The sequence below is a fragment of the Erithacus rubecula genome (assembly GCF_903797595.1).
Source record: "Erithacus rubecula genome assembly, chromosome: 4".
Taxonomy (NCBI): Eukaryota; Metazoa; Chordata; class Aves; order Passeriformes; family Muscicapidae; genus Erithacus; species Erithacus rubecula.
The window spans coordinates 57,624,242-57,645,038 of NC_136686.1; the positions used below are offsets into that span (position 1 = coordinate 57,624,242).

General features: G+C 41.9%; 3 protein-coding genes across 8 annotated transcripts in view; 2 read left to right on the plus strand and 1 right to left on the minus strand.

The window, feature by feature from the left end:
* The window catches only part of RSBN1L (round spermatid basic protein 1 like), a 44,016-nt gene extending 40,699 nt beyond the window's left edge, over positions 1-3,317 (plus strand). For both annotated transcript variants that reach the window (XM_079303139.1, XM_079303140.1), the window contains 2 exons: positions 2,020-2,128; positions 2,211-3,317. In XM_079303139.1, coding sequence (XP_079159265.1) covers positions 2,020-2,128; positions 2,211-2,864 — 763 coding nt within the window. In that variant the 3' untranslated portion in view covers positions 2,865-3,317. The remainder of the gene's footprint in view (positions 1-2,019; positions 2,129-2,210) is intronic.
* An 8,852-nt stretch (positions 3,318-12,169) lies between these two features.
* Positions 12,170-13,467, minus strand: TMEM60 (transmembrane protein 60). The gene has a single exon (XM_079303189.1). The coding sequence runs from the start codon at positions 12,782-12,784 to the stop codon at positions 12,380-12,382; it is 405 nt and encodes a 134-aa protein (XP_079159315.1). The 5' UTR covers positions 12,785-13,467; the 3' UTR covers positions 12,170-12,379.
* A 2,784-nt stretch (positions 13,468-16,251) lies between these two features.
* Positions 16,252-20,797, plus strand: part of PHTF2 (putative homeodomain transcription factor 2) — a 60,154-nt gene continuing 55,608 nt past the window's right edge. For 2 of the 5 annotated variants that reach the window (XM_079303147.1, XM_079303151.1), the window contains exon 1: positions 16,277-16,415. The gene's annotated coding sequence lies outside the window, so the exon portion shown is untranslated. Of the gene's footprint in view, positions 16,416-16,790; positions 17,019-20,797 lie in introns of those variants that run through there. The other 3 variants (XM_079303150.1, XM_079303148.1, XM_079303149.1) reach the window with 3 other exon arrangements.

The window sequence follows — 20,797 nt, forward strand, 5'->3', positions numbered from 1 at the left end:
AACTGAACTTCTGTGCTACAGTTTTGCTTGGGGGTAGGTACATGATACCTAAATTAAAGGTTTTGCAAAATACTATCTCAAAGTTGTGCTAAAAATAAAACCTGCAAATGCAGAATTTAAAATTTTCTGATGTTTTTTTTTTCTCAGTTATTTGCGAAAGGGATGTTGTGTTCTGTGACAGAACTGTAGCACAGAACTGATCCATCCTCTTGGACAGATATATATGGACTAAGACTAGGAATGACTATGCATAAACCAGAATAGACAGTGCTGGGAAAATACACTGATTTGGATTGAAGCTCTTGTGCAAAATAATTCTTTCTGTTGATTTTGAATCTTAACTTCATTTACAAATACTGGTGACTGCAAATACAAATTTATACTTTGAAAATAAATACCTGCATTATGAAATGTAGATTAATGAAGTTAATATTTTTAACACTGCTGATTAGAAGAGATTGTCAAACTTTTTGCTTCAGTGTTTAAATCCTCTTTGGGAGTATATAGATCAAGATAGAGACACATTTTAATCTTTGTAAAACTAAAGTATAATATGTGGTCTGAAAATTCTCCCTAGCATACTTTCAGTAGTTGATCTGGCTTTTTTTTTTTTTTTTTTCTCCTGAAAATAGCCTCAGACTGGTTATTTTTTGCTTTATTGCAGTCATGACCTAAATAGAATAAACATGCCTCCTTATGTTTAAAAGGCCTGAATGAACTGTACATCATTGCCTGCTTCCTGGAACAGTAATAACAGGACATATATGTATCTTTATATAAGAATAGGCCATATATATATATCAGAATCTTGCTTTTAAAAAGCATCTTGAACATCTGTTAGCTTCTGAAATGTTTCAGCTCTGCTGCATCAGCTGCTCCCCAGGCCCCCTGCATCTGACTCATATCCTGTTTTGGAGGGGTGGAAGTGGGGTGAGGAGTGTGCTGGAGGGGTGGCAGGTGCCAGCCCAGCCCTGCAGGTGGGAGAGGCAGGTGGACAGCAGTGGATGAGGTTCTGATCCCTGGTTCCACTCCCTGCACCTGCAGCCTGTGCCCACTGCAGGCACAGGAGCTGCTGCATTCCTGTCAGCTCAGGGGACTCCAGGGGAGCAAGGAAAGAAATCTTTAACCAGGTTGTTTCTGGCTGAGAAACTGTTCTTGCAAAACTACCCTAGTGTGAGCTTTATCCTTTATAAATAAAATCTTCATATCATCACATTTTAAATTTAAAAAATCCTTTTAAAATGCAAACATCCCTCAAAAGCAAGTATGTGGATATTTTTGGGGGGTTTTGTTTGGTCTTTAGGTGAGAAAATTATAAGGATTGTAACTGCTTTTGCCTTTTGTGAGCTGATTCTAGACATTTTCTCAAGGAGCTGTATAAATGGTGTGCATTTCTTTGGGAGAGATGCTTTGGAACTGGAGATGTTTCTCCTAACAATTGGAATGTGAGGACAAAGCCTAACTCAGACTTTGCTTCTGTGTAGCTCTCTCTAGTGAGCATAAATAGGGATGTGTTTTTAAGGGATGTTTTGTGGAGAGTGCCAGTATTGGCTGATTACTGGCATTGTGGCAGCTTAATGTAGGTTCAGCTTTTACTCCTAACTCTGAGCCAAGTGTTTGAGGCTGAGGTGCTGAGCAGTGGTTGCCATAGTGCTCCCAGTCAGACTGCTGCATGCTCAGGTGCCTGATGGGTGCATCGTGTTGGAGTGCTGACAGAGTAAGCCCAGTGTATCTGGGACAGCTGTCTTTCAGCATCTAGGCAGCCAAGAGGCCAGTTAAAAATAGAAATGAAAAATAGTGTGTTTTGCAGGCCTTTTATTGCTGCCTTTACTTCCACTTACAAAGAAATTGTAGTTAATTTGTTTAACCAATTTAATGAGGTTATGTTTTAGAATTAACTGGTTTTGATCAACATTTTTTTCTTAAGGATATTGCTTTATCCTTGCTTGCAGACTTTTTGTTATTTTCTGCAGCATGGTCATTTCAGCCTCTGACTGTGCACTTCTTACTCTTCTGTAGGTCTGAGCAGCCTCGTATAACCAAAGATGTAATTTGTTTTCATGCTGAGGACTTCTTGGAGGTAGTTCAGCGAATGCAGTTAGATTTGCATGAGCCTCCACTCTCACAGGTAAGCACTCTAAGAACTAATGCTTAGTGTCCTCTGAGTACTGAGTGAGAATTTTCACCTTTCCCCCACCTTTTCCCTACAGTGTGTCCAGTGGGTTGATGATGCAAAACTTAATCAGCTGCGAAGGGAAGGCATTCGATACGCCAGAATCCAGTTATTCGATAATGACATTTATTTCATCCCGAGGAATGTTGTGCACCAGTTCAAAACAGTTTCAGCTGTGTGTAGCTTGGCTTGGCACATCCGGCTCAAGCTCTATCATTCAGAGGAAGAACTCTCTCAAAACACAAGTACTGTTGAAGCAGGGACCTCTGCAGACCCCGAGTCTTCAGCTGTTGGACTTCAGACTGACAGAATTTGTACCATGAGCAAAGATACCTCTGAAGACACCAAATTTCCAGATGCTCTGCAGACCAAGTACCTGCAGCAGGAACTTTTGCCGATAAAACACGAACCTCTTGCATCTCTCAGAGTAAAAGAAGAGCCCATGAATGTTGACCTTGCTGAAAAGACAGTGACACCTAATGACGTCGGGGGACAGAATGTTCAGGCTAGGCTGGATCACGTTGAGTTGGCATCACTAAAGTTGGAAATGGATTCTAAATTTGAACCCGGCAACAAGGACTTAAAAGGCAAGTTGTGCTCTGGAGGTCACGTACATCCAGATGACACAAGACAACCTAGCTTATCATATCCAAAATTGCATGGACAAAGAGAGGATGATTTTTTGTGCTAAATTTGTATATATGGTTTTAAATTCCTTTTTAAACTTAATGATGTAATAATGTAAAGATCATAAATTGTGAGGCAAGTTTGTGACTTGTCTTCGCATCTGTTACAGAAAATAGTTATGTAGCTTTGTAACATTCCTCAGTGCCTGTCCATAACTGTGAAGTATCAAAGCACTTAGGTCCAGATGCACTGTAAACACTGCAGGTTTAACATAAAGAAGTCTTTAAATAATTTTGAGTTGTAGGTTTTTAGAGTAGAGCTGACATTTAACATATATATTTTTTGTAAGATGAGCCAGAATTCTTTTTGACAATTCCAGGCTTTTCCATAGAGCTTATTTATACCAATTTTTTCATTTTAAATGTGTCAGCACTGTAGTGTAAATATCTTTTTTAAGAATCTTTTTAGTGTGATTTATACTGAAATGTGAGCCGCTTAATAAAGGTTCATAATAACATATTGGTTTTATTTTTGGGTCTGCAAAAAATAATTCAGTTCAACTGCCTCTCTTAGTGGTTTTGTTTCTACCTGCCACTAATGCATAGGATGCCCTTACACCTTGAGGGTGAGGAGCTGTAGCAAACAGGTAGAGGCATCTTGGTAAATGCAGGTTAGCCAGAAGGCAGAATCAGTCAGTCCTCCCTTCACATGATTCTTTACAGGTGCTTGTTCCAGGCACTCCCCAAACTCCTGCTGTCAGATACTCATTGGAACAGGGAGACACATGGTCTGTTTGGAGGGCAGTTGGGCACGCAGTGGGCTCCAGCACTACCTGTATCTGCCTGCATCTCTAGATGAGCTGGTGCAAGGGAGCAAACTCCCTCCTGGGCTTCGAACTGTGCCCTGAGCAGAGCAGACAGTTCCATTTCATGAAACCCCACCCAACCAAATCCAGCAAACTCACTAAATATGCCAAAAAAGCAACCACTCCCTCAATTCTGTTATCTGACTGCAATTAAAAGATATATAAAGGGTTACTTACCAAGCTAAAAAGGCCTCAACTTTGACAGTGACCTGTAATTCACAGAGACATAGCTGGATTTGAATTGCTCCCTGTGCTGATAGTGCCAGGCAATAAAGAGGCTTGCCAATATGTGTAGTGGGAAGGTTCCTCATGAGTCACAGTTTGGAAGCAAGAGGTGTTTCGTTAAGAAAATAACAGCAGTGTCCAAGTCAACTGTTCTCTTTTCCCATCTATGGAACACTTGGATTCTTTTAAGTTGTGTTCTGAGGGAAAGAGGATTTCAAGGCTAGCTAGCATCTGATCTGGTAACTCTGTCATTTAACTTATTTATTCTCTGTGTAGTATACTCCTGTGTAATTCAAACACAGCCAAATGATGCATCTCTCTTGGGTAGCTGCACACAGCAGTGAGCTGCCCTACAGCCTGTCCTTCAGCTAAATATGTCAAACTTCACATCCAAGGCCTGTTATTTTCAAAGCCCTCTGTATCTCTGATTTTTGTTGGAATTTTTCTGTATAACATTTTTGAAAGTTGTACATCTTTTAAGTACCCAGTTTTTAAACTTTGATGCACTTAGTGGTCACTTTGGCTTCATTTGTAGCAATAGAACAAGGTGATTTTCAGGCGATGTCCAGTTCAGCTACCTGAGGTCCTTCAGTTGTAAATGTTCTTTTCCTTATAGGTTGTTAAAATTTAAAATGTTGCTGCGTAGTCACAGGTGGCACTAAAATCAGCTATTTATTAGGTGATTGCCCTGATTGGTTTAATCCAAAATAGGTCTGTCAAGGAATCATTGATTAAATCAATATTTGAATTGCTAAACATTACTCCTACAGAGCCATAATTATGTATTAGAGAAGCAATAGAAATGTGAGTCTCTTGGATGTGGCTAATACATCCTTAAGTCTTACTACTGTTTTCTTTAATGCTGGCTAAGAGATTACTACCAGTTTTTCAGCCTCAGGGGTCTTGCTTTCCCCTTTGCCATGAGCAAATAATTCACGTGTGATGTGGTAAATTATTGCTCTAGTAGATTCTGATCTGAAAAAATTAATTTGTTCATGTAATAATTTGAGCCTTCCTTATAGCAGGAATATGGTCTTGGCTCCCTTTATTGTTTTCTGGATTTTCTGTAAATAATGCCTCCACCTGTAATCTCTGGCTTCATGAATATCCATATACAGAGACTTGGCCTTCCATTCCTGTTCTCTGTGCTGCCCATAGAACAGCAGCAGAGCAGAGCTGCAGGTTGTAGTTTGCACCAAGCATGCAGCTCTCCAGATGGGATAGATGAGGGCTCCAGCTTTAGCAAAACCAATGTTGCCAGATGACTGCTTTTTAAAATAAAACCCACACAAAACAAACCCCCAAAACTATTTATTTCACTCAAAATAACAGTCTTACCAATGGTGCTGGTCATGCATATGCTGACCATTCATTCAGGTTCAAATAATTTTTGGTAACCTGTCAGATTTTAATGAAGTGTGGACATACAGCCCACAGGACAGCTGCCAGCTTTCTGCAGCATAGGCCCTGTCCAGACAGAAATAAATCTTTGAAAATGATTAGCAAATACAACTTTACAGTTACGAGTAGAACTTTGTTTCCTTTTGGAGACCTGCCCAGTGGTCTTGGCTGATGTGATCTTGAACTTCTGCTTAGCTATCTTAGTCCTGAGATTTTGATTCTGAAGTGCCCATGTGTTCAACCCATTTTTTCTTACCACTTTCATAATTTTAAGAGATTTTTTTTTTTTAAGTGGCAGGGTTTTTTTTCACTTTTTATGTATTCTTTTGGTTTTTTGAGAAAGACTAGATTCTCAGTTTAGGCAGAATTCCTCGCAGACAGAATTTGAATTGTATTGGGTTTATCAATGGCTACCAGACCTACCTTTGCATTTACATCAGCAGTCTGGGCTGGCTGACTGACTTTTTACTTGCTTTTTAAAGAAAAGATTTAAAAGAAATGGTGTCCTCTCCCCATGGTATGTTCATTTTAATGAGGTTGTCATTTGAGAGGGGAGAATTTCACCTCCCAAACTACTCTTCATTAATCTGACAAAAGCCTTGCTTCAGTCCTGTGCTATAGCCTTTATTCCTGCTGCATACAATTTCATCTTCAGATTTTTGCATCAGCAATAAATCTTTTATGTGTTCTGCTGTACTGAAATGAGTCCTTGCTTATTGGTTTTCCCCCTTCTCTGGATTTTGGTGATATAAATCTTTGTTATTTTGGCTGAAATCTCCAGTGTTTTAGTTGTCTCTCTTGGCCCTTGTTCTTGTGCAGATTGCAGAGAGCTGCCTGAGGACATTGGGGCTCTTCCTATCTCCCTGCACGTGCAGTGGTGTTCCAGTTAATAACATGATGTGCAGAAAATTAGATGTTTTCCTAGATCCTGGTACATATTTTTGGGTAGCAAAGAATTGCATTGTTACAGTTGCTAAAAGAGCTTTCAAGGGGGTAGCTACTTTTTTTCTTTTAATATTACTGGATATTTTGCATTTCACTGGTGACTGACTTCATGTGTTACATACAAGTGTTACTCAGTGTTGTGTCACCCCCAGCCCTCCAAATGCCTGAAAATTGACTATGAAAGAACATTTTCATTGCAGGTACTGCTGGCATGCAGATTTTCCCTTCCTTGTTACTATAGCGAATATTTCAATACTACTTTAAGTGAAATATTAATTCTATCTAGTATTAGAAATAAAGTATTATTTTAGAGGGCGATTTAATTCTTCATCTGTGAAAGAATTCCTTGGTGATAAATAAAGTTGATTTTTAAGTGGATATACACGTGCACAGTAAATAAGTTGGGATTGCAAAAGATGTAGGAAATGGAAATCTGAAATAGTAGAATGCTGTGAAAGAGATCTGAACATTACAGATTTGGAAAATTGAGTAAGTCTTCCAAGAAACACAAGACTGGTATTCATTTGTCAAAATGACTGTTTTCTAATATCTGCATGTGAATAAGTTGCTGAATTGACCAAAATAAATCCATGATTTTTCCTTGTTCATTGAATGAAGTCAAAATGAACTGTTGTGAGATAAGTACACTGCCATATGACCCTGCTAGGCTGAACACTGTACTTACTGATTGTGATCAAGAGATCAAGGAACTCCTCAAGCTTCTCAAGTGTCATTTTATTTATTTTCCTGTAGTGGTTAGGTGGAGAGCCTTGTGTTTAGGCAGTACCTTACCAGGATGTATCCAAGCTAGAAATGGAAAGGACAAATTTTCACTGCTTTGTGCTTTGCTGTGAATGACTGTCAAGAATGTTTGATTTGATTGAGTCACTGTGTTCAGCTGATTTTATTACTTTCTTAAACAGATGAAATGCACTTTAAAATTGTATAGAAGTTACTGATATTTTGTGCAGATCCCACTGAATTTGCAGCATATGTGGGAATATTTGGGGAACTGATTCCCATCAGTCACTCATTTCATTTTTCTTAAAAATGCAAGTTATTTTATGTTCTGTTCAGAAGCAGTGATTAATTCCACAATATTTAGATTGCTGTTTCTGTTAGAATCATCAGGGATACTGCCATTGCAAATTTAGTGTATTATATTCTAACCACTGTTTTTCTCTGTGCTTTGATGCTGATATGATCTCTGCTTTGAAGCCGTGCTGTACTTGAGTGCCAGCTAAACATTGATCTTCTCTTGTTCTGGTCATGCTGATAGATGAGCCTACCGATGAGGGCGTTAGTCCTAAATAGTCCTTTAATATTTGGTGTACAGTTATCTGATACAAACATTGATTAAAACAGCAGTTTAAACTTCTATTTTTATCCAGTTTGATTTTTCAATAGCTATTTTGATACTATGTTTTATAACTTAATTTGCCATCCACTGGAATGACGGTACCATGTTGGGTGCAGGTCAGGCCTGTGATTTTTATGGGAGCTTTTTTATCTGGTTGTGTTGAGATGAAGTGGGGCAGTTAGCAGAGAAAGCTGTTCCTGGTGTCTGGAGATGAAAATCTTGAGAATTAGACCTGTGTGTGGGAGACTGTGTAACATAAGGCTGCTAAATCTTCACCCTTAGCAAGCAGGAGTAACACTCAGGTACTTGCCAGTGTGAACTGAAGCAATTGAGGCTTCTAGTTAATCACAGAGATGAAATTTTTAGACTAGAAACATCTTTAAGTGGTGATTTTTTCATGAACTTCAGAAGAAACACTGAGATGAAAGTTAAGGCTGATGAACTAAGCTGACATTCTCCTTGCTCTCCTGTTTCTCACTCTTTTGCTGTTCTGCACTGGAGGGAGCTTTTCTTACATTAGTCTGTGTGGGATGTTGGCTTTGTTAGGAAAGGCAGATCAGAGGGAATGGCATTACTGAGTTGCAGATTTTCCTATTCTTTATCCCATTTCAGTACAAGTCCAAGGAGAAAATCCAGAATTTATATTGAAGAGTACTCTAGTGGTCCAGCCACAGAGATGCCTTAAGTTGCCTTAGTTCTCAAAGCCTGATGCTTTTCAGCAGCAGGTTGATACCCAAGCCCATTCAGATCTACAAGGCTTAAATGGGAGATGAACTCCATCAAAACCTTAAAAAATAGTTAAGTTACAGTGAAAAAGTGCAAATGTTCTTTTCACAACTCAGCATAGTTGTTTTTACTGCAATCTTAATTAAAAAGCATGATGTGTTATGTGATAATGCTATATTTTCCATGCTAGTAAATTCAAACAACTTATTTCTGAGGATTCAGTTATTCAGGAGCTTTATTACTGAAAAGCCATGATATTTTTCCTCAAATTATATTGATGTTGAAACCCTGAGCTTCTGGGAGTTTCATAATTTTCACTTTCAATTCCACTTTGTGTCACCCAATGTTTTACACTGGAAATGTGAACATTTTCACAAAGTTAGGCAAACATTTTGCTTCTGTACTATGATGCAGACGTGTCAAAAAATAATACTGATAATGCATGTCTCAAACAGTTGTGTACCCTGTCCTATGCTAGTTCTGGCTTTGATACTGCCCTCTGTGCCTGGCAGTGCATTTTCTGTGTGTGTCTGCACACATTCTCAGAACATTCAGGTTAAATTTTGTTATAGGTAGAGATGTACATGTCACATAACTGCATTTTTCAAGTAGGAAAATAATATAAAACTGTTCTTTTCTAAATAGTTAAGATATATTCTAAACTGTATGGATACTGTTCTAAAATGGTGACAAATCAAGAAAACCAGTATGAATTGGCAATTGAAATTTTAGTTTCATGGCCTTTCACACACGTGTGTGAAGTATTTTCTGTAATCAGACAAAAGCAGATACTCCCCTGCACTGCACACTGAAGTGTTCAGACTTCTATAAATGATGGAAATTATGTGGAATATATCTCCCCATGTCCAATATATATCATCAGTACAGAGAAATACTTCCAGTTGGTTTCAACAAGCTTTTGAATTGCAGTTTAAAACACAGCTCCTCAAGGCCAAGTTACCTCCTTTGCTTACCCCCCCCGCCCCATCAGCTGCTGCAGGGAGCTGAGACAACATCCTTGTGCCTTCATATCACAAATCAATATGAGCCATCTCCAGTTCAGCATGGAGCTTTCCTTTTCCCTGCCACCTTCAGCAAATTTGCTTTTCACTTCTTTTATCCTGTTACTGAACATCAGTTGGTAAATTTAAGAAAATGTGTCAGGAGCATTGGTTTCACTTCCACGCTGTGACCAGCACCTTTGAGAACAGTGTAATTTTGAACATATGTAATTAATTCCTGTGGCATCTGGAAAGGTCACAGTGGGCTATAGTGTATTTTGTAATATAAATCCTGAGTGAAGTTCTGAAAAGGCAGAGAAGCAGCACTGTGTGCACAAAGATCACAGCACTGTTAAATATGATACGAAATTCTCAAAAGGGCTATGCTCTTGTCCAAGTTTCCCTGTAAGGATAAGGAACTTGGGAAGTTGAGCACTTCTCTCTGGCTGTGTGTGACTTCTGTATAACACCAGCAAGAGGCATCTGCTTCAGCTTCCCACATCATTTATTTCAAAGTTTGTAAACCTTAAAAAAAAAAAAAGCCAAACCCACAACCAGAACTGAAATTTCTGATCTTTTTCTATTGAATTAGAGGCGACAATTAAACAGGAGATTTGTAAGGACTGTGTGTGATTCTAGTTAATTAGAGATGCCAAACTTTCAGATAATTGTTACATCTGTGGAAGAGAAGGGATTTATTATGGGGGCAGAGTCACCATTCACAGCCTATCTTGCTAATAATACACCAAGTTCCAATGAAGCCAGTTTTTATTCTTCCATCTTTTGTTTTATGTCATAACAATCAATTACCATCATCAGCTCGGCTGAGAAAAGCTGCTCTGCTCTCCTGAGCAGCCATAGGGGTGTTCTGGCATCCTTGGAACAAGGAGGTTTGGAATTTTTTTCTTCCAGAATCATCAGATGGTAGAGGACTATGGGTGTTATTTTATACTTGGTCCCATACCTACCACAGGTAAGTGTGTGTATGTGTGTGTGCAGATAAAATCATCTTGTCTGAGGTGCTTCTTACACTCTTGTATCACTGCTTGTTAAGTGGGTTATCAAAGTTTACCTGAATTGGCTTTAGATACTCTTGTTCACAAATTTTGAAAGCAGCCATACCAGATGCACAAGGTCTGAGCTGCCTGCCATGGAGTGCCATTCCCTTCCAGGCAGGGCCTGGGTTCCCATCTGAGAACAGCCCCAAGGGGGGCGTGCAGATGGAGGCTGTTCTCTCCACCCCACACACACCTACCCGTGGCACCTGCACAGCTCTGCTCCCTCACAGCTCCTGCAGCCAGCAGGTCTCACAGCATCTTCTGACATTCATGTGCTCTGCCCCTCCCACAGCTCATCCTAGTCACAAGTGCCAATTTTACTTGAAAAACCACTCAAAACTGAAGGTTAGTTCACCAAAGGAGCCTCACATGACTGGGTAAAAAGTCTCAAACACAAGCAAGGTCCTTCCATTAAGTATTTTTCAGAAGTGCATAGATATGCCTCCTAAAAACAACTATTGCTGCCAGGCACTCCCCATAAATTACCTGATGCTCAATCTTGGGGCTAGGTACATGGGTTTGTTAGTAAAACCTGATGTTTTGTTATAATAAAAATAAAGGGTTTACAAATATTTTACTTTTTTTTAACAACAGCTGTGGTTTAGAATTCTTTTGTCTTTGTCTTCTCCTGTCTTCTCCATTAGCAAGGTAGGACAGTCAACCACTCTGAAATAAATACGATTTAAATTCATTTTATAGATTATTTGTTACCTGTTAAGATTCGTTGCCTTCTAATGGAACGTGTCATTTTCTTAGATAAAGGTCTTTCAACAGTCTTCCACAATATGGTTCCTCTGTATTTTTACCCACATCTGTGTGATGAAACAGCAAGAGTAAATCCAAACACTTCAGGAAGACTTCTGCAGACAAGTACAGTTCAAAATGTACAGAATTAAAATTTTATTAGTGAGACACTTTGGTCTAGGACTGTCCTGTTACCCTAGACTGTTTTTCATCCACTTGACATTCTTTTGTCTCTAGGAGCTGTAAATGGATCAGTACTTTCAGCATGGATGTTAATAATGTCCCAGATAACTGCTACATTTGAATTTGGTGTTACTGTATCTCCTGAAAGAGCACTTCAGTCTACAAAATACACTTGCAATTCCAGTTCTTTCCTGAAGTCCTATTCACTTGTTATCTGAAAAAGGTAATTTCCTCACATCTGACTTTGACAGAGCTCCATGAAGCCAAGGCTTCAACAACAAACATTTCACATCCTCAGGTATTAAAAACTGTCTTATTCAAGTACCACTTTGGGCAGGTACAATTGCAGCAGTGAACTTGCCCTGCATTTTCAGTCTCTAGCAACACTGGTGATTTCTCACTTGGAAAGGAATCACCATGTCTCCCTCTTCTCTGGATCTCGGGACTGCTGTAACAGCTCAGCTGCCAACTGGGTTCCCTGAAGTTCACACACTGGTTAAGGGCTATTTCAGCAGCTTACAAAACAGTGCTTAGTTTTAGTCTGGTAATGGAATCTCACTGTCCAAAAATGAAAAAAAAAGGTGTATTACTTTATTCCTTTCCTTGCTCTTGGCTCCTGTCACTTCCTATTGATTTTTTAGAGCAAATGTAGCTCCTTATGGAAATTACTGTCCACTGGTTATTTCTTGACTTACAGCATAAGTGGCAGAAAATGCTAGTCCTCTTTCCTAGGATTACTCAATGTGCTGAATGCTCTGAGTAGAACATTTGTGGTTTCTTTAACAAGGTCTTCTACCTGCAGGTGAAGAACCTGTATCTTATTCCATGTAACAAAGAACAGTAATCATATTAGAACAGCTTATGTTGAACAAATACTTTTATTTACAAGAGCATATGTGAGTTTTAAAATAAAAAAATGAAACAAGTCTACTTTCAGTCTTCAGCCTGCTTTAGCTTAAGTCTCCAGCTTGCCTCATTTGGCTTTCTAGTCTGAAGATCAAATTTGTGGCAAAATGGTAATAATCTGGTAATTTGGTGCCAATCTTGGCACTGGAAACCACCTGGCATAGCTTAGTCTCTTCGTACATAGAAGATATTGTATCCAAGTTCAAGCATGCCCCCAATGAGCAAGGCCCAGAGCGGGATGAACACGTAGGCCAGTTTCATGGTGGTGAATCGCTGCAGCTTGGCACACAGGGCGAGGCAGAAGGCCAATTTCAGCAGCATTGCAATCAGGTACCAGACTTTCTTCTTCATGTTCTGGGAGCCGTTGCGAGGGTCAAAGCCAGACTTGCACCGCCCAGCCATTTTTACAATTAACATAACTAGAAGAATTGTATCAAATATCCACACCGGAATGAAAATGAGGAACCAGTTCCACGGTGCTTTCTCATCCAACTTCAGCACCAGCATGATCAGGAAGAGTAAGGTAAAAAGCCATGTCAGCAGCACTCTTTGCGCCAGGGACATTCTCATTTAAACAGCTTTGAGAGGAAGCCCTTCGCTGTCAGCAACACCTAACAAAACAAAAGGGGGAGGGAAGGCATCAAAACTTGGCACTACACCATGAGGCTTATTCCATAAAGGAGACCAACTCCTCGCTCTTGCTTTCCCACTCCTCACCCACATACTGCTTCCTAGCACTTTCATAACTACCATGATCAGCTGAAGAGTGTTTGTTCCAGTCCACCATTCCCTTGGAGTGCCTTAAGTCAGCTGTGTGACTGCCTTAATCTAAATTTGTTCTATGAAACAAACTGTACTTTAATCCTAAACAAGCTGTCAGACTCACTTAGGGGATTTTTGAATGCTATGAATAAGTTTAGATCCATTTTCCACCCGTAGTGAGGCACTCATAGCTAGCACTTGAAAACAATACATAACAATGCTTTCTGTGTAACAAAATAACCACAGTAAAATGTGAACCAGCATAAAGGAGAACCGAAACCCTCGGAGAGATCCTGCAGTTTGCAGAGCTGCAGCTTTAGTGACCTGGGCTCAAACTGAGCCAGTGAGCACTGCCCAGCTTTCTGTCAGCCAGCAATCTTGAAATTACTAAAAGCTACAGATAATGTTTGCTTTTTGGCAGGTATCTCAAGTATTTAGACACTGGCTGACAGGTTTATTGGTTGGGTAGGATATTTAAATTTCTCTGTAGTCATGATGAAAGAAAAACAAGAGAAATGCATCTCCCATGACAGTCATGAAAGCTAAGTTTTCACATTCCTAACTGGAAAGTTTCTACCTCTGTAACTGCCAAAAGCCTTTCAAGTGTGAAAAACAGAAGTGTGATGGACTTCCTCTAGATTTCATGCTATGAAAATTAATTTTTACCAGTGAAATGGTGCTGAAATAGGTATTTTAATTATTTTTAAAAATTAAGTTAAAATCTTTAATAATTTCCTTTAGAACACTAATAGTCTTTCACCTGACACAAGAAAATGAGCTTTGATTTGTTCCAGACTACAAAAACATTTGAATTACTGAAAGTGAGATGTTGTGCTCTGAGGCACACATCAAATCCTCAGCACAGATGCTGAAGGAAGGACAAGAGCTGCTTCCCCTCTGTGCCCTCCATGCCCACAGCTGCTGCTGCTTCCTCTGTTATTACCAATGCACACACACCTGATTATAGCTGCTGAGCTCACCCTACAAGCACAATCTACCGCCACCTTTTTCTTTTTAACTGGGATCGTTTTTTTGCCAGATTATTTGAAGTTGAACAAATTCTGTGCCCAGATAAGATTTACTACTGGAAGCAGGGAAGTAAAAGCTGTTGTCTCAACTTGTTATGAGATGACCTGCTACGTTGCAGTGAGGAGATAACTAGTTTGTACATCACTAAAATCATCCTACAGTTTAAATCTGCATCTTCTGATAGACAGTTCAACAGACCTATTTTGTTCAGTCTGGGTTTGAAGTTTGGATGGATTTGATTTAGTGGACAGCAGTAGGATTTCTTGTAAGGAAAATATCCAGTTTTGCCTAAAACAATCTAAATCAGAGTTGCAGAACTGAAGAGTTTAGTGGACAAAAAAATTGGAGGAGGTTTAGATAGCATTGTTTTGCTCTTGTTACAGAAACAAACCTAAACCAGCTGACAGGGGTTACAGAACGATTACTATGTCTGGCCTAAAACATTTACAGTATTTTGAAAATGGTTCCAATATTCTCAAGTGCAAGTCTGAGGCTAAAGTGAAGAGTCGTGGTCTGAAATGAAGTTTCAACATTCTTTTTCATGAGGATGTTTTTCAAAACCAGTTCTAGAAATCAAAGCCACAAACACTACAAGAAGGAGACTCTCTTATTAGCAAACTGGAGAAAGCAGAAACCAAACAGAAACAGACTGGAAACTTGGGTCTGAAAGGAAAAAGAAACTCAACACTCTTAGAAGTATCGGGTTATCAGATACTCAAAGAAGGTGCTATCACCTGTCTCTGGAGGAAACACAAAGCTCCTGAAGATGTATTACATGGGGCTACTCAATTTGAAGGATGCTCACTTGAAAGCACTTTCAGTTTGCTAAGGACCACTTTGCAACAACTGGAAAAAACAGGCAGAAAATTTAGCATGGGAAGAAGTGGTGCTGCCAGTCTCTGACCTAATAGATATTACTGCCAGATTGGGCAGGACTGCAAGGCTCCAGTCAGTTTTAGAGGTGTTTTTAGATGAAAACTCAAGAAAATCCAAGTGTACCTTTGAGATCTTAGAGTGCAAGTAAAGAAAGCTACCAGATTTTGAAGGCTGTGAGCTGCATATAGAGCTGACATAACAATGAACTGATTATATGATGCATCATCCCATGATGGAAGGTGATGGGCAGATTCTTTCTTAGAGCCCAGCTATCCCAACAAGATGGGTGACACTGGGAAAAGGATGCAGCTGTGCCACAGGTCTGAACTGGCTCTTCAGTGGGAACGCTGAGGGGATGTCAGTGTGAAAATTAAAAAGCTCTTGACTCCTAATATAGGACCGACATAATTAGGGAATGAAAATTTTTAGTGAGGAGAAACTATCCAAGGAGCATCACTGACCTTGGTGGGATGATCTGCGTAACGAGGATATTATCATAGCTAATTCTGTCCTGTTTAGAAGAAAAAAATAAAGAGAAGGGCAATTTACACATGATATTCAGCTCAACAGTAATGATAACATGAACCTATACATTAAGATTTAAATCTTGAACATCGCCTAAAAATGTCCTGAAATTTTTATTATGGTGAGACCATATTAAACAGAACCCCAGTTCGATTAAATACCGTTTTAGAGCCTATTCCAATCGTATGGGTAATTTAACACTTCGAAAGAAATACTGCGGTAGGCCCCGGTTAAAACCCCCTTTAAACACGGCTTTGGATTCACAAACTCGGCCCATCCCTCGGCCTCACGCCAGGCACCGCTTCCTCGGCCGAGCCAGATGTCCCCGAGGCGGAAACCCCCCTCGCTGCCCGTCACCTACCGCAGATCCCGGCGCATTCCCCGGTCCGCGGGGCTCGCGCTCAGCTGAGGGGGCGCCGGGCCCTCCCCTCCCGCTCCGCCTCAGGGAACGGCCCGCCTCCCTCATCCGCCCCGCCCCCGCCATTGGCCGGCGGGGGCGCGCGTCCCGCCACTCTCCATTGTCATTGGGCATCGGCCACGTCGCTCAAGTTAATCCCGCCTCCCTGCCCTCAGCAGTCGGTGACGCCCCTCGAGCTCGGGTGGCTCCTCCCGGCGGGCGGTGGGTCCGCCTGGAGCCCCGCCCCCGCCGCCAATTGGTGGAGGGGCTGTCTGTCACAGCGGCCTCGCCGATGTCCCGCCTGTCCGTCAAGCGTAGCCCCGCCTCCCCCGCGCTCTCGTCGGGCGCCAAGGCCGCCAGTCACGGCTCAGCCCCGCCCCAGCGGCGGGAGGGGCCACCGTTGGCTGCCGGCCCGCGCGGGCCCCGCCCCCGGCCCGGCGGCGCGCGCGGGTGGCGCGCTGTTGCTGCCGCCGCTGCCGCCTGGACGCGCGCGCCGCTCCCCCCCGCCCGCTTCCCCCGCCAGCTGTTGCCTCGCGCGCGCCTTCCCGCCGCCGCCTCGCGCTCCCGCCGCCGTTGCGTGCGGCGCGCGCTGCCCCGCGGCACCGGCCAACGGTGAGATGGCGGCGGGGGGGGGCTCCGGCACCGGGGGCGTCCCGGCCCCGCCGGGGCAGCGGCGGGGGGAGAAGCGGGGCTCCGAGTTCTGGGGAGGGGGCCGACCGGGGCGCGGGAGGGGGGCCGGGGCGAGGCGGCGGTGCTCCGTCGGTGCTGGGGGACGGCGCGGCGGAGGCGCGGGGCGCGCATCCCCGGCGGGGCTGCCTCGGGTCCCCCGGCGGGGCGGCGGGAGCGGGGCTGCTGCCGCCCCCCGCCTCCTCCCGGGGAGTCCCGGCGGGGCAAGGGCGGCCGGCCCGCGGCCTCCGCGGCGCCGCGGTTCCCTCCGGCGGGAGCCGGCGCCGCCGGGGCGCGGGGTCCGAGCGCGGCTCCGAGCGGCCCCTGCCCGCGGCGCCGCGGACCCGCCGCGGGTCGGCCGAGCAGCGGCCGCGCCGTCCCGCAGCCGTCGGTGCCGCGCTGCCGCGTCCTCCGCCGCCGGCGTCGGTGCGGGCGGCAGGGGGGCAGGTGCGCTCCGGGGCCCTGGCCGTGCTTGGGCTCTGCTCTGAGGCGCCTTCTCTCCGCTGAGCTGCTCGAACGTACCGTGAGCTGCCTCCGAGCCTGTGTCGGGTGATAGATAGAACGTGGTTTCTGCTTCCCTTTAAAGGTCCTGAATTTCAGCATCTTCATGTTCGTCTCTGACCTTGTCTCTTGTATTCTTGTGTTTTACATGTGTTCATATTTTCGTTTTCTTTACCCTTTTGAGGTTTTTTTTCCCCCTTTTCCACCCTAAAACAGTGGCAATCTGACTACAGCTTATCCTTGATCTTCCGTTTGGGAATCAAAATGTTAGGGAACTTCTGGTCACTCAAAATTTATGCTGTCACATTCATTTTCTTGGTGTTTTACTTGCTGTCTTTTCTGTGAGAAACAAAGGAGCTGGGGGAAAAATTTATCCCCTAGATATGACTAGAACTGTCAGGGTTACTTTTATTTCTGTTTCTCATACCTAGCCTTTGAGTGGGTGTTACCCAGGTGTATCAGATTCAGTGAAACTTGGTGTCCATAGTGTCAAGCTCTGTGCCTGGTACCTTGCCTTTTATTACTTTTGCATGTTATTGGTCACTTGAAAAGTAATGCTGCTGAGTCTTGCGTTTTGTTCCAAATTTGCCAGTGTCTTATCCATCTGTCATATAATTAACTGGAAAAAGTAATTAATTGGAAAACCTGACTTGTTGAAAGTACTTTAATTAATGTTCTGAAATTCTTTGTGATGAAATGTTCCTACAGAAAATACAGCTTGTCTTACAGTTTGGATACACGAATTTTCTAATAGGAGTGAGACTACATACAGTGTGTCATCAGTAATTTGTCTGCTTATATCTTCCTGTTGATGATGTTAAACAGATGGTGTATCTGTTTTATCAGGGAGAAGTGCATCACTTGAAATAACCTGTTAATCCTAGTAAGTGAATCCTAATATCTTCAGCTGCACTTGGATTGGTCAGTAAGCAGCAGAAGGATGTATTTCTGTTACATACATTAGTGCTTGGCATCAGACTTTGTTTCCCTGGGGTTAAGAGGCTAAAAGTGTTCTGTGAATAAATCTCCAGGTTATAAATAGCTATATGCATTTGGCTATTTTTGTAACTCTAAAGTTTTGGTGATCTTCTTTGTTTTGCCTCTTTGCTTATGACTCCCTGGAAAGGATGATCCTTTTCTCAGAAATCTTATTTGTGTTCCAGTAAGGTGTTCATGAATGTATGTACACATATCACCTTGATGGACTCCATGGTATGGTATTTGCAAGCAGCTTTCATTTCTGAAGGTGAAGGTTGAGAGCAATGCTTGGAACTTGTGTATTTTAGATCCCAATCCATGTTCAAAGTGGAATGTTTGTGCAGTTAAATGTTCTGTTGCTATGTTTTACTGCCAGTGTATGTTTTTTTTTTTTTCTGGATATAAATATTACAAAGGATAAAACATGAGCCTGAGTCATCAGAAGAAGAATTCGGAAACCTAGTTGCTTTAATTCAATATTTGTACTATAATTTTTTCCTCTTGTGTTGTGTGGAATGTGACATACAAATAAGTTGTCAGTAATTGGTGGGAACTCCATGGAACATTTTAAGCATTCTGCTAGTACTGGATTTTTCCCAAAGCAGAGTTAGCTCGTCTCAAAAAGTTGATCCCAGCTGTATCCATAGCTGCTGGGCATTGGTGTGAATTTTGGGAGAGGTCAAAGTCCTGTAGGTTTTGAAATAGGAAACAGCATTGGTGTATGTTACAGGGGGACATAGGTGTGTTAAAGAATTCCAGCCAGCCTCATTTGGGGCAGTTGACCAGGCACTGAGGGGTGGAGCTGAACAATGCTGTTCCTGTCACAGCTGGCAGGGGTCACTGGAAAGCAGTGGACTTCATTTTTTTCCTAATTCTCCAAAGCTGCATATACTATCTTCCTTGCCTTTTCTATGTATCTAACTTTACTTATTTCTACTAGAAATATTGTTAAAAGAATTTTTTTTTCTTTTCTCAGGACCCCTGTGAGTGAGAATGATAACAGTCAAAGATTGGGGTTTGGATTTTCCTTTTTGAGGAAGTTCTTTTCATTTAAAAAAACAGTGTTGTTTATGGATTCATCATCAGACAGTTTATGTGGATTTTTAGTGAGACTTATTAAGGGCACAAAGCTTGTACAATTGCTTTCTTTGTCTGTCTTCTCCCATTTGAATCATTTCTTACTCAGATGATGAAACCGAGGTTAATGGCAACTGAAAGCCTACACTGTGACAAATTTTTATAAAACTCTTTACAGGTAGTGACCCAAATTAATATTCCTACCCAAAAAAGGCAGTCATAATTGAGTCCTTCCCTTCTCCAAGAAGTGAACTACTGTTGGGCAGTCTGTGTGCTAAGCTCTGAGCCATCAGCAGGAGCCTACTTCAGCTGGCCCAGCCAAACACTTAGGATGGTTTTTATGTGGGTGAAGGGCAGGAAAAATATTATGGGTGGGGTGGAACAGGACAATAGGGAGCTGTGGGACAATGGTGAAAGCAGGCAGACTTAATTGCTTCTGCCCACAGAGCAAGATAGGCCTGTTTTTTTCTCTAATGTTTTTTTTGTTTTATGAAGGAAACAAAGCAAAACTCTTGGGGTACCTGTCAGAGGTACTGCTGCATCTGACTGAGGACAATTGACCACCACTTACTCAAAGATATGTGGTGGTATGAAAAGTAATGGACTTTGAAAGCTTTAAATGTCATGTTTTCTGCCTTGAGATCACTGTGCTGTTATTTATAAAGGTTCTTCCTGATGGGTACAGAGGAAATGGTTAAATATTTGAAGAAGTTGTATTTGAATTTTTAAGGAGAACCTGAAGGGCTTAATAAGCTACCATAGGAGACAAAAGAGTTAATACTAATTAGAGCTATCATGTATTGCTGTGTAATGTTTGGGTATGGTCTATATGTAATCAGAATAACTTAGGAAAGGGTCATGGGAAGTCATCAGTCTGTTCCAACCCCATCTCAGAGCAGCTTCAAAGTCAGAGCAAACACGTATACATACAGAGAGACAGCCATTGGTGTTGTCAGGAAATTTGGAGATCCAGCTTGTGTTTGTGGTGGATTTTTTTGGTATTTTTTGGTTTTGGGGTTTTTTTGGGTTTTTTTGTTTTTTTTTTTTTGTTTTATTTATTTATTTAGCTGAAGGGCATGATATCAGGGAGTTTCTAGGACTATTCTCTTATTTCTTAATCTGTGCAGAGGATTTTTTTTTTTTCCAAATTTGTTTCTACTGGGAATACATGTAATGTTCAGTATTTAATTCCTTGCTCATTTGAGGTGGTCTTGGTAGACATACTCCAAAGAGCCTAGATGGCTTTCTGGAATGAGTCCAAGCACTGGACTCCTATTTGCAAATAATTTGTGGTTCTGTTCTTAAAAAATAAAATACAACTTCAGAGTGGGAGAAGAAATTAAAGCAACATTACATCAAATGTGAAATCGTGCAAGTCTTGCATTTTGGAAGTTGGCCAGTGCCAGATGCTTTTGGGGTTTAGGTGGCTGGCAGATGCTGGCTTGGCAGCTAAATTTGTGTTGATCTGTAAGGGACAGTTTGTTCTGTCTGTGGCTCATACTCTCCTTGGTATTGGCTTCTGGCCGTTGTGGGGTCGGGTTCAGGGAAGTGTTTGGATGGCCAAATACAGCCCAGTGATCTCCAGTGATGCTTTCTTGCATCCTGGGTTATGAAGCTTGAGATTCCCTCAGCTGTGTGTATATTTTTTTCCCCTTATTATTACTGTTATTGCGTGTTTAAATAGCTGCTTTCTCTTTGAATGGGAGTAAAATCTTGGCTTCAGTGACTTCCTGTGGCAGTGAGTTTAACAGTCTATGTGTTGCAATATAATA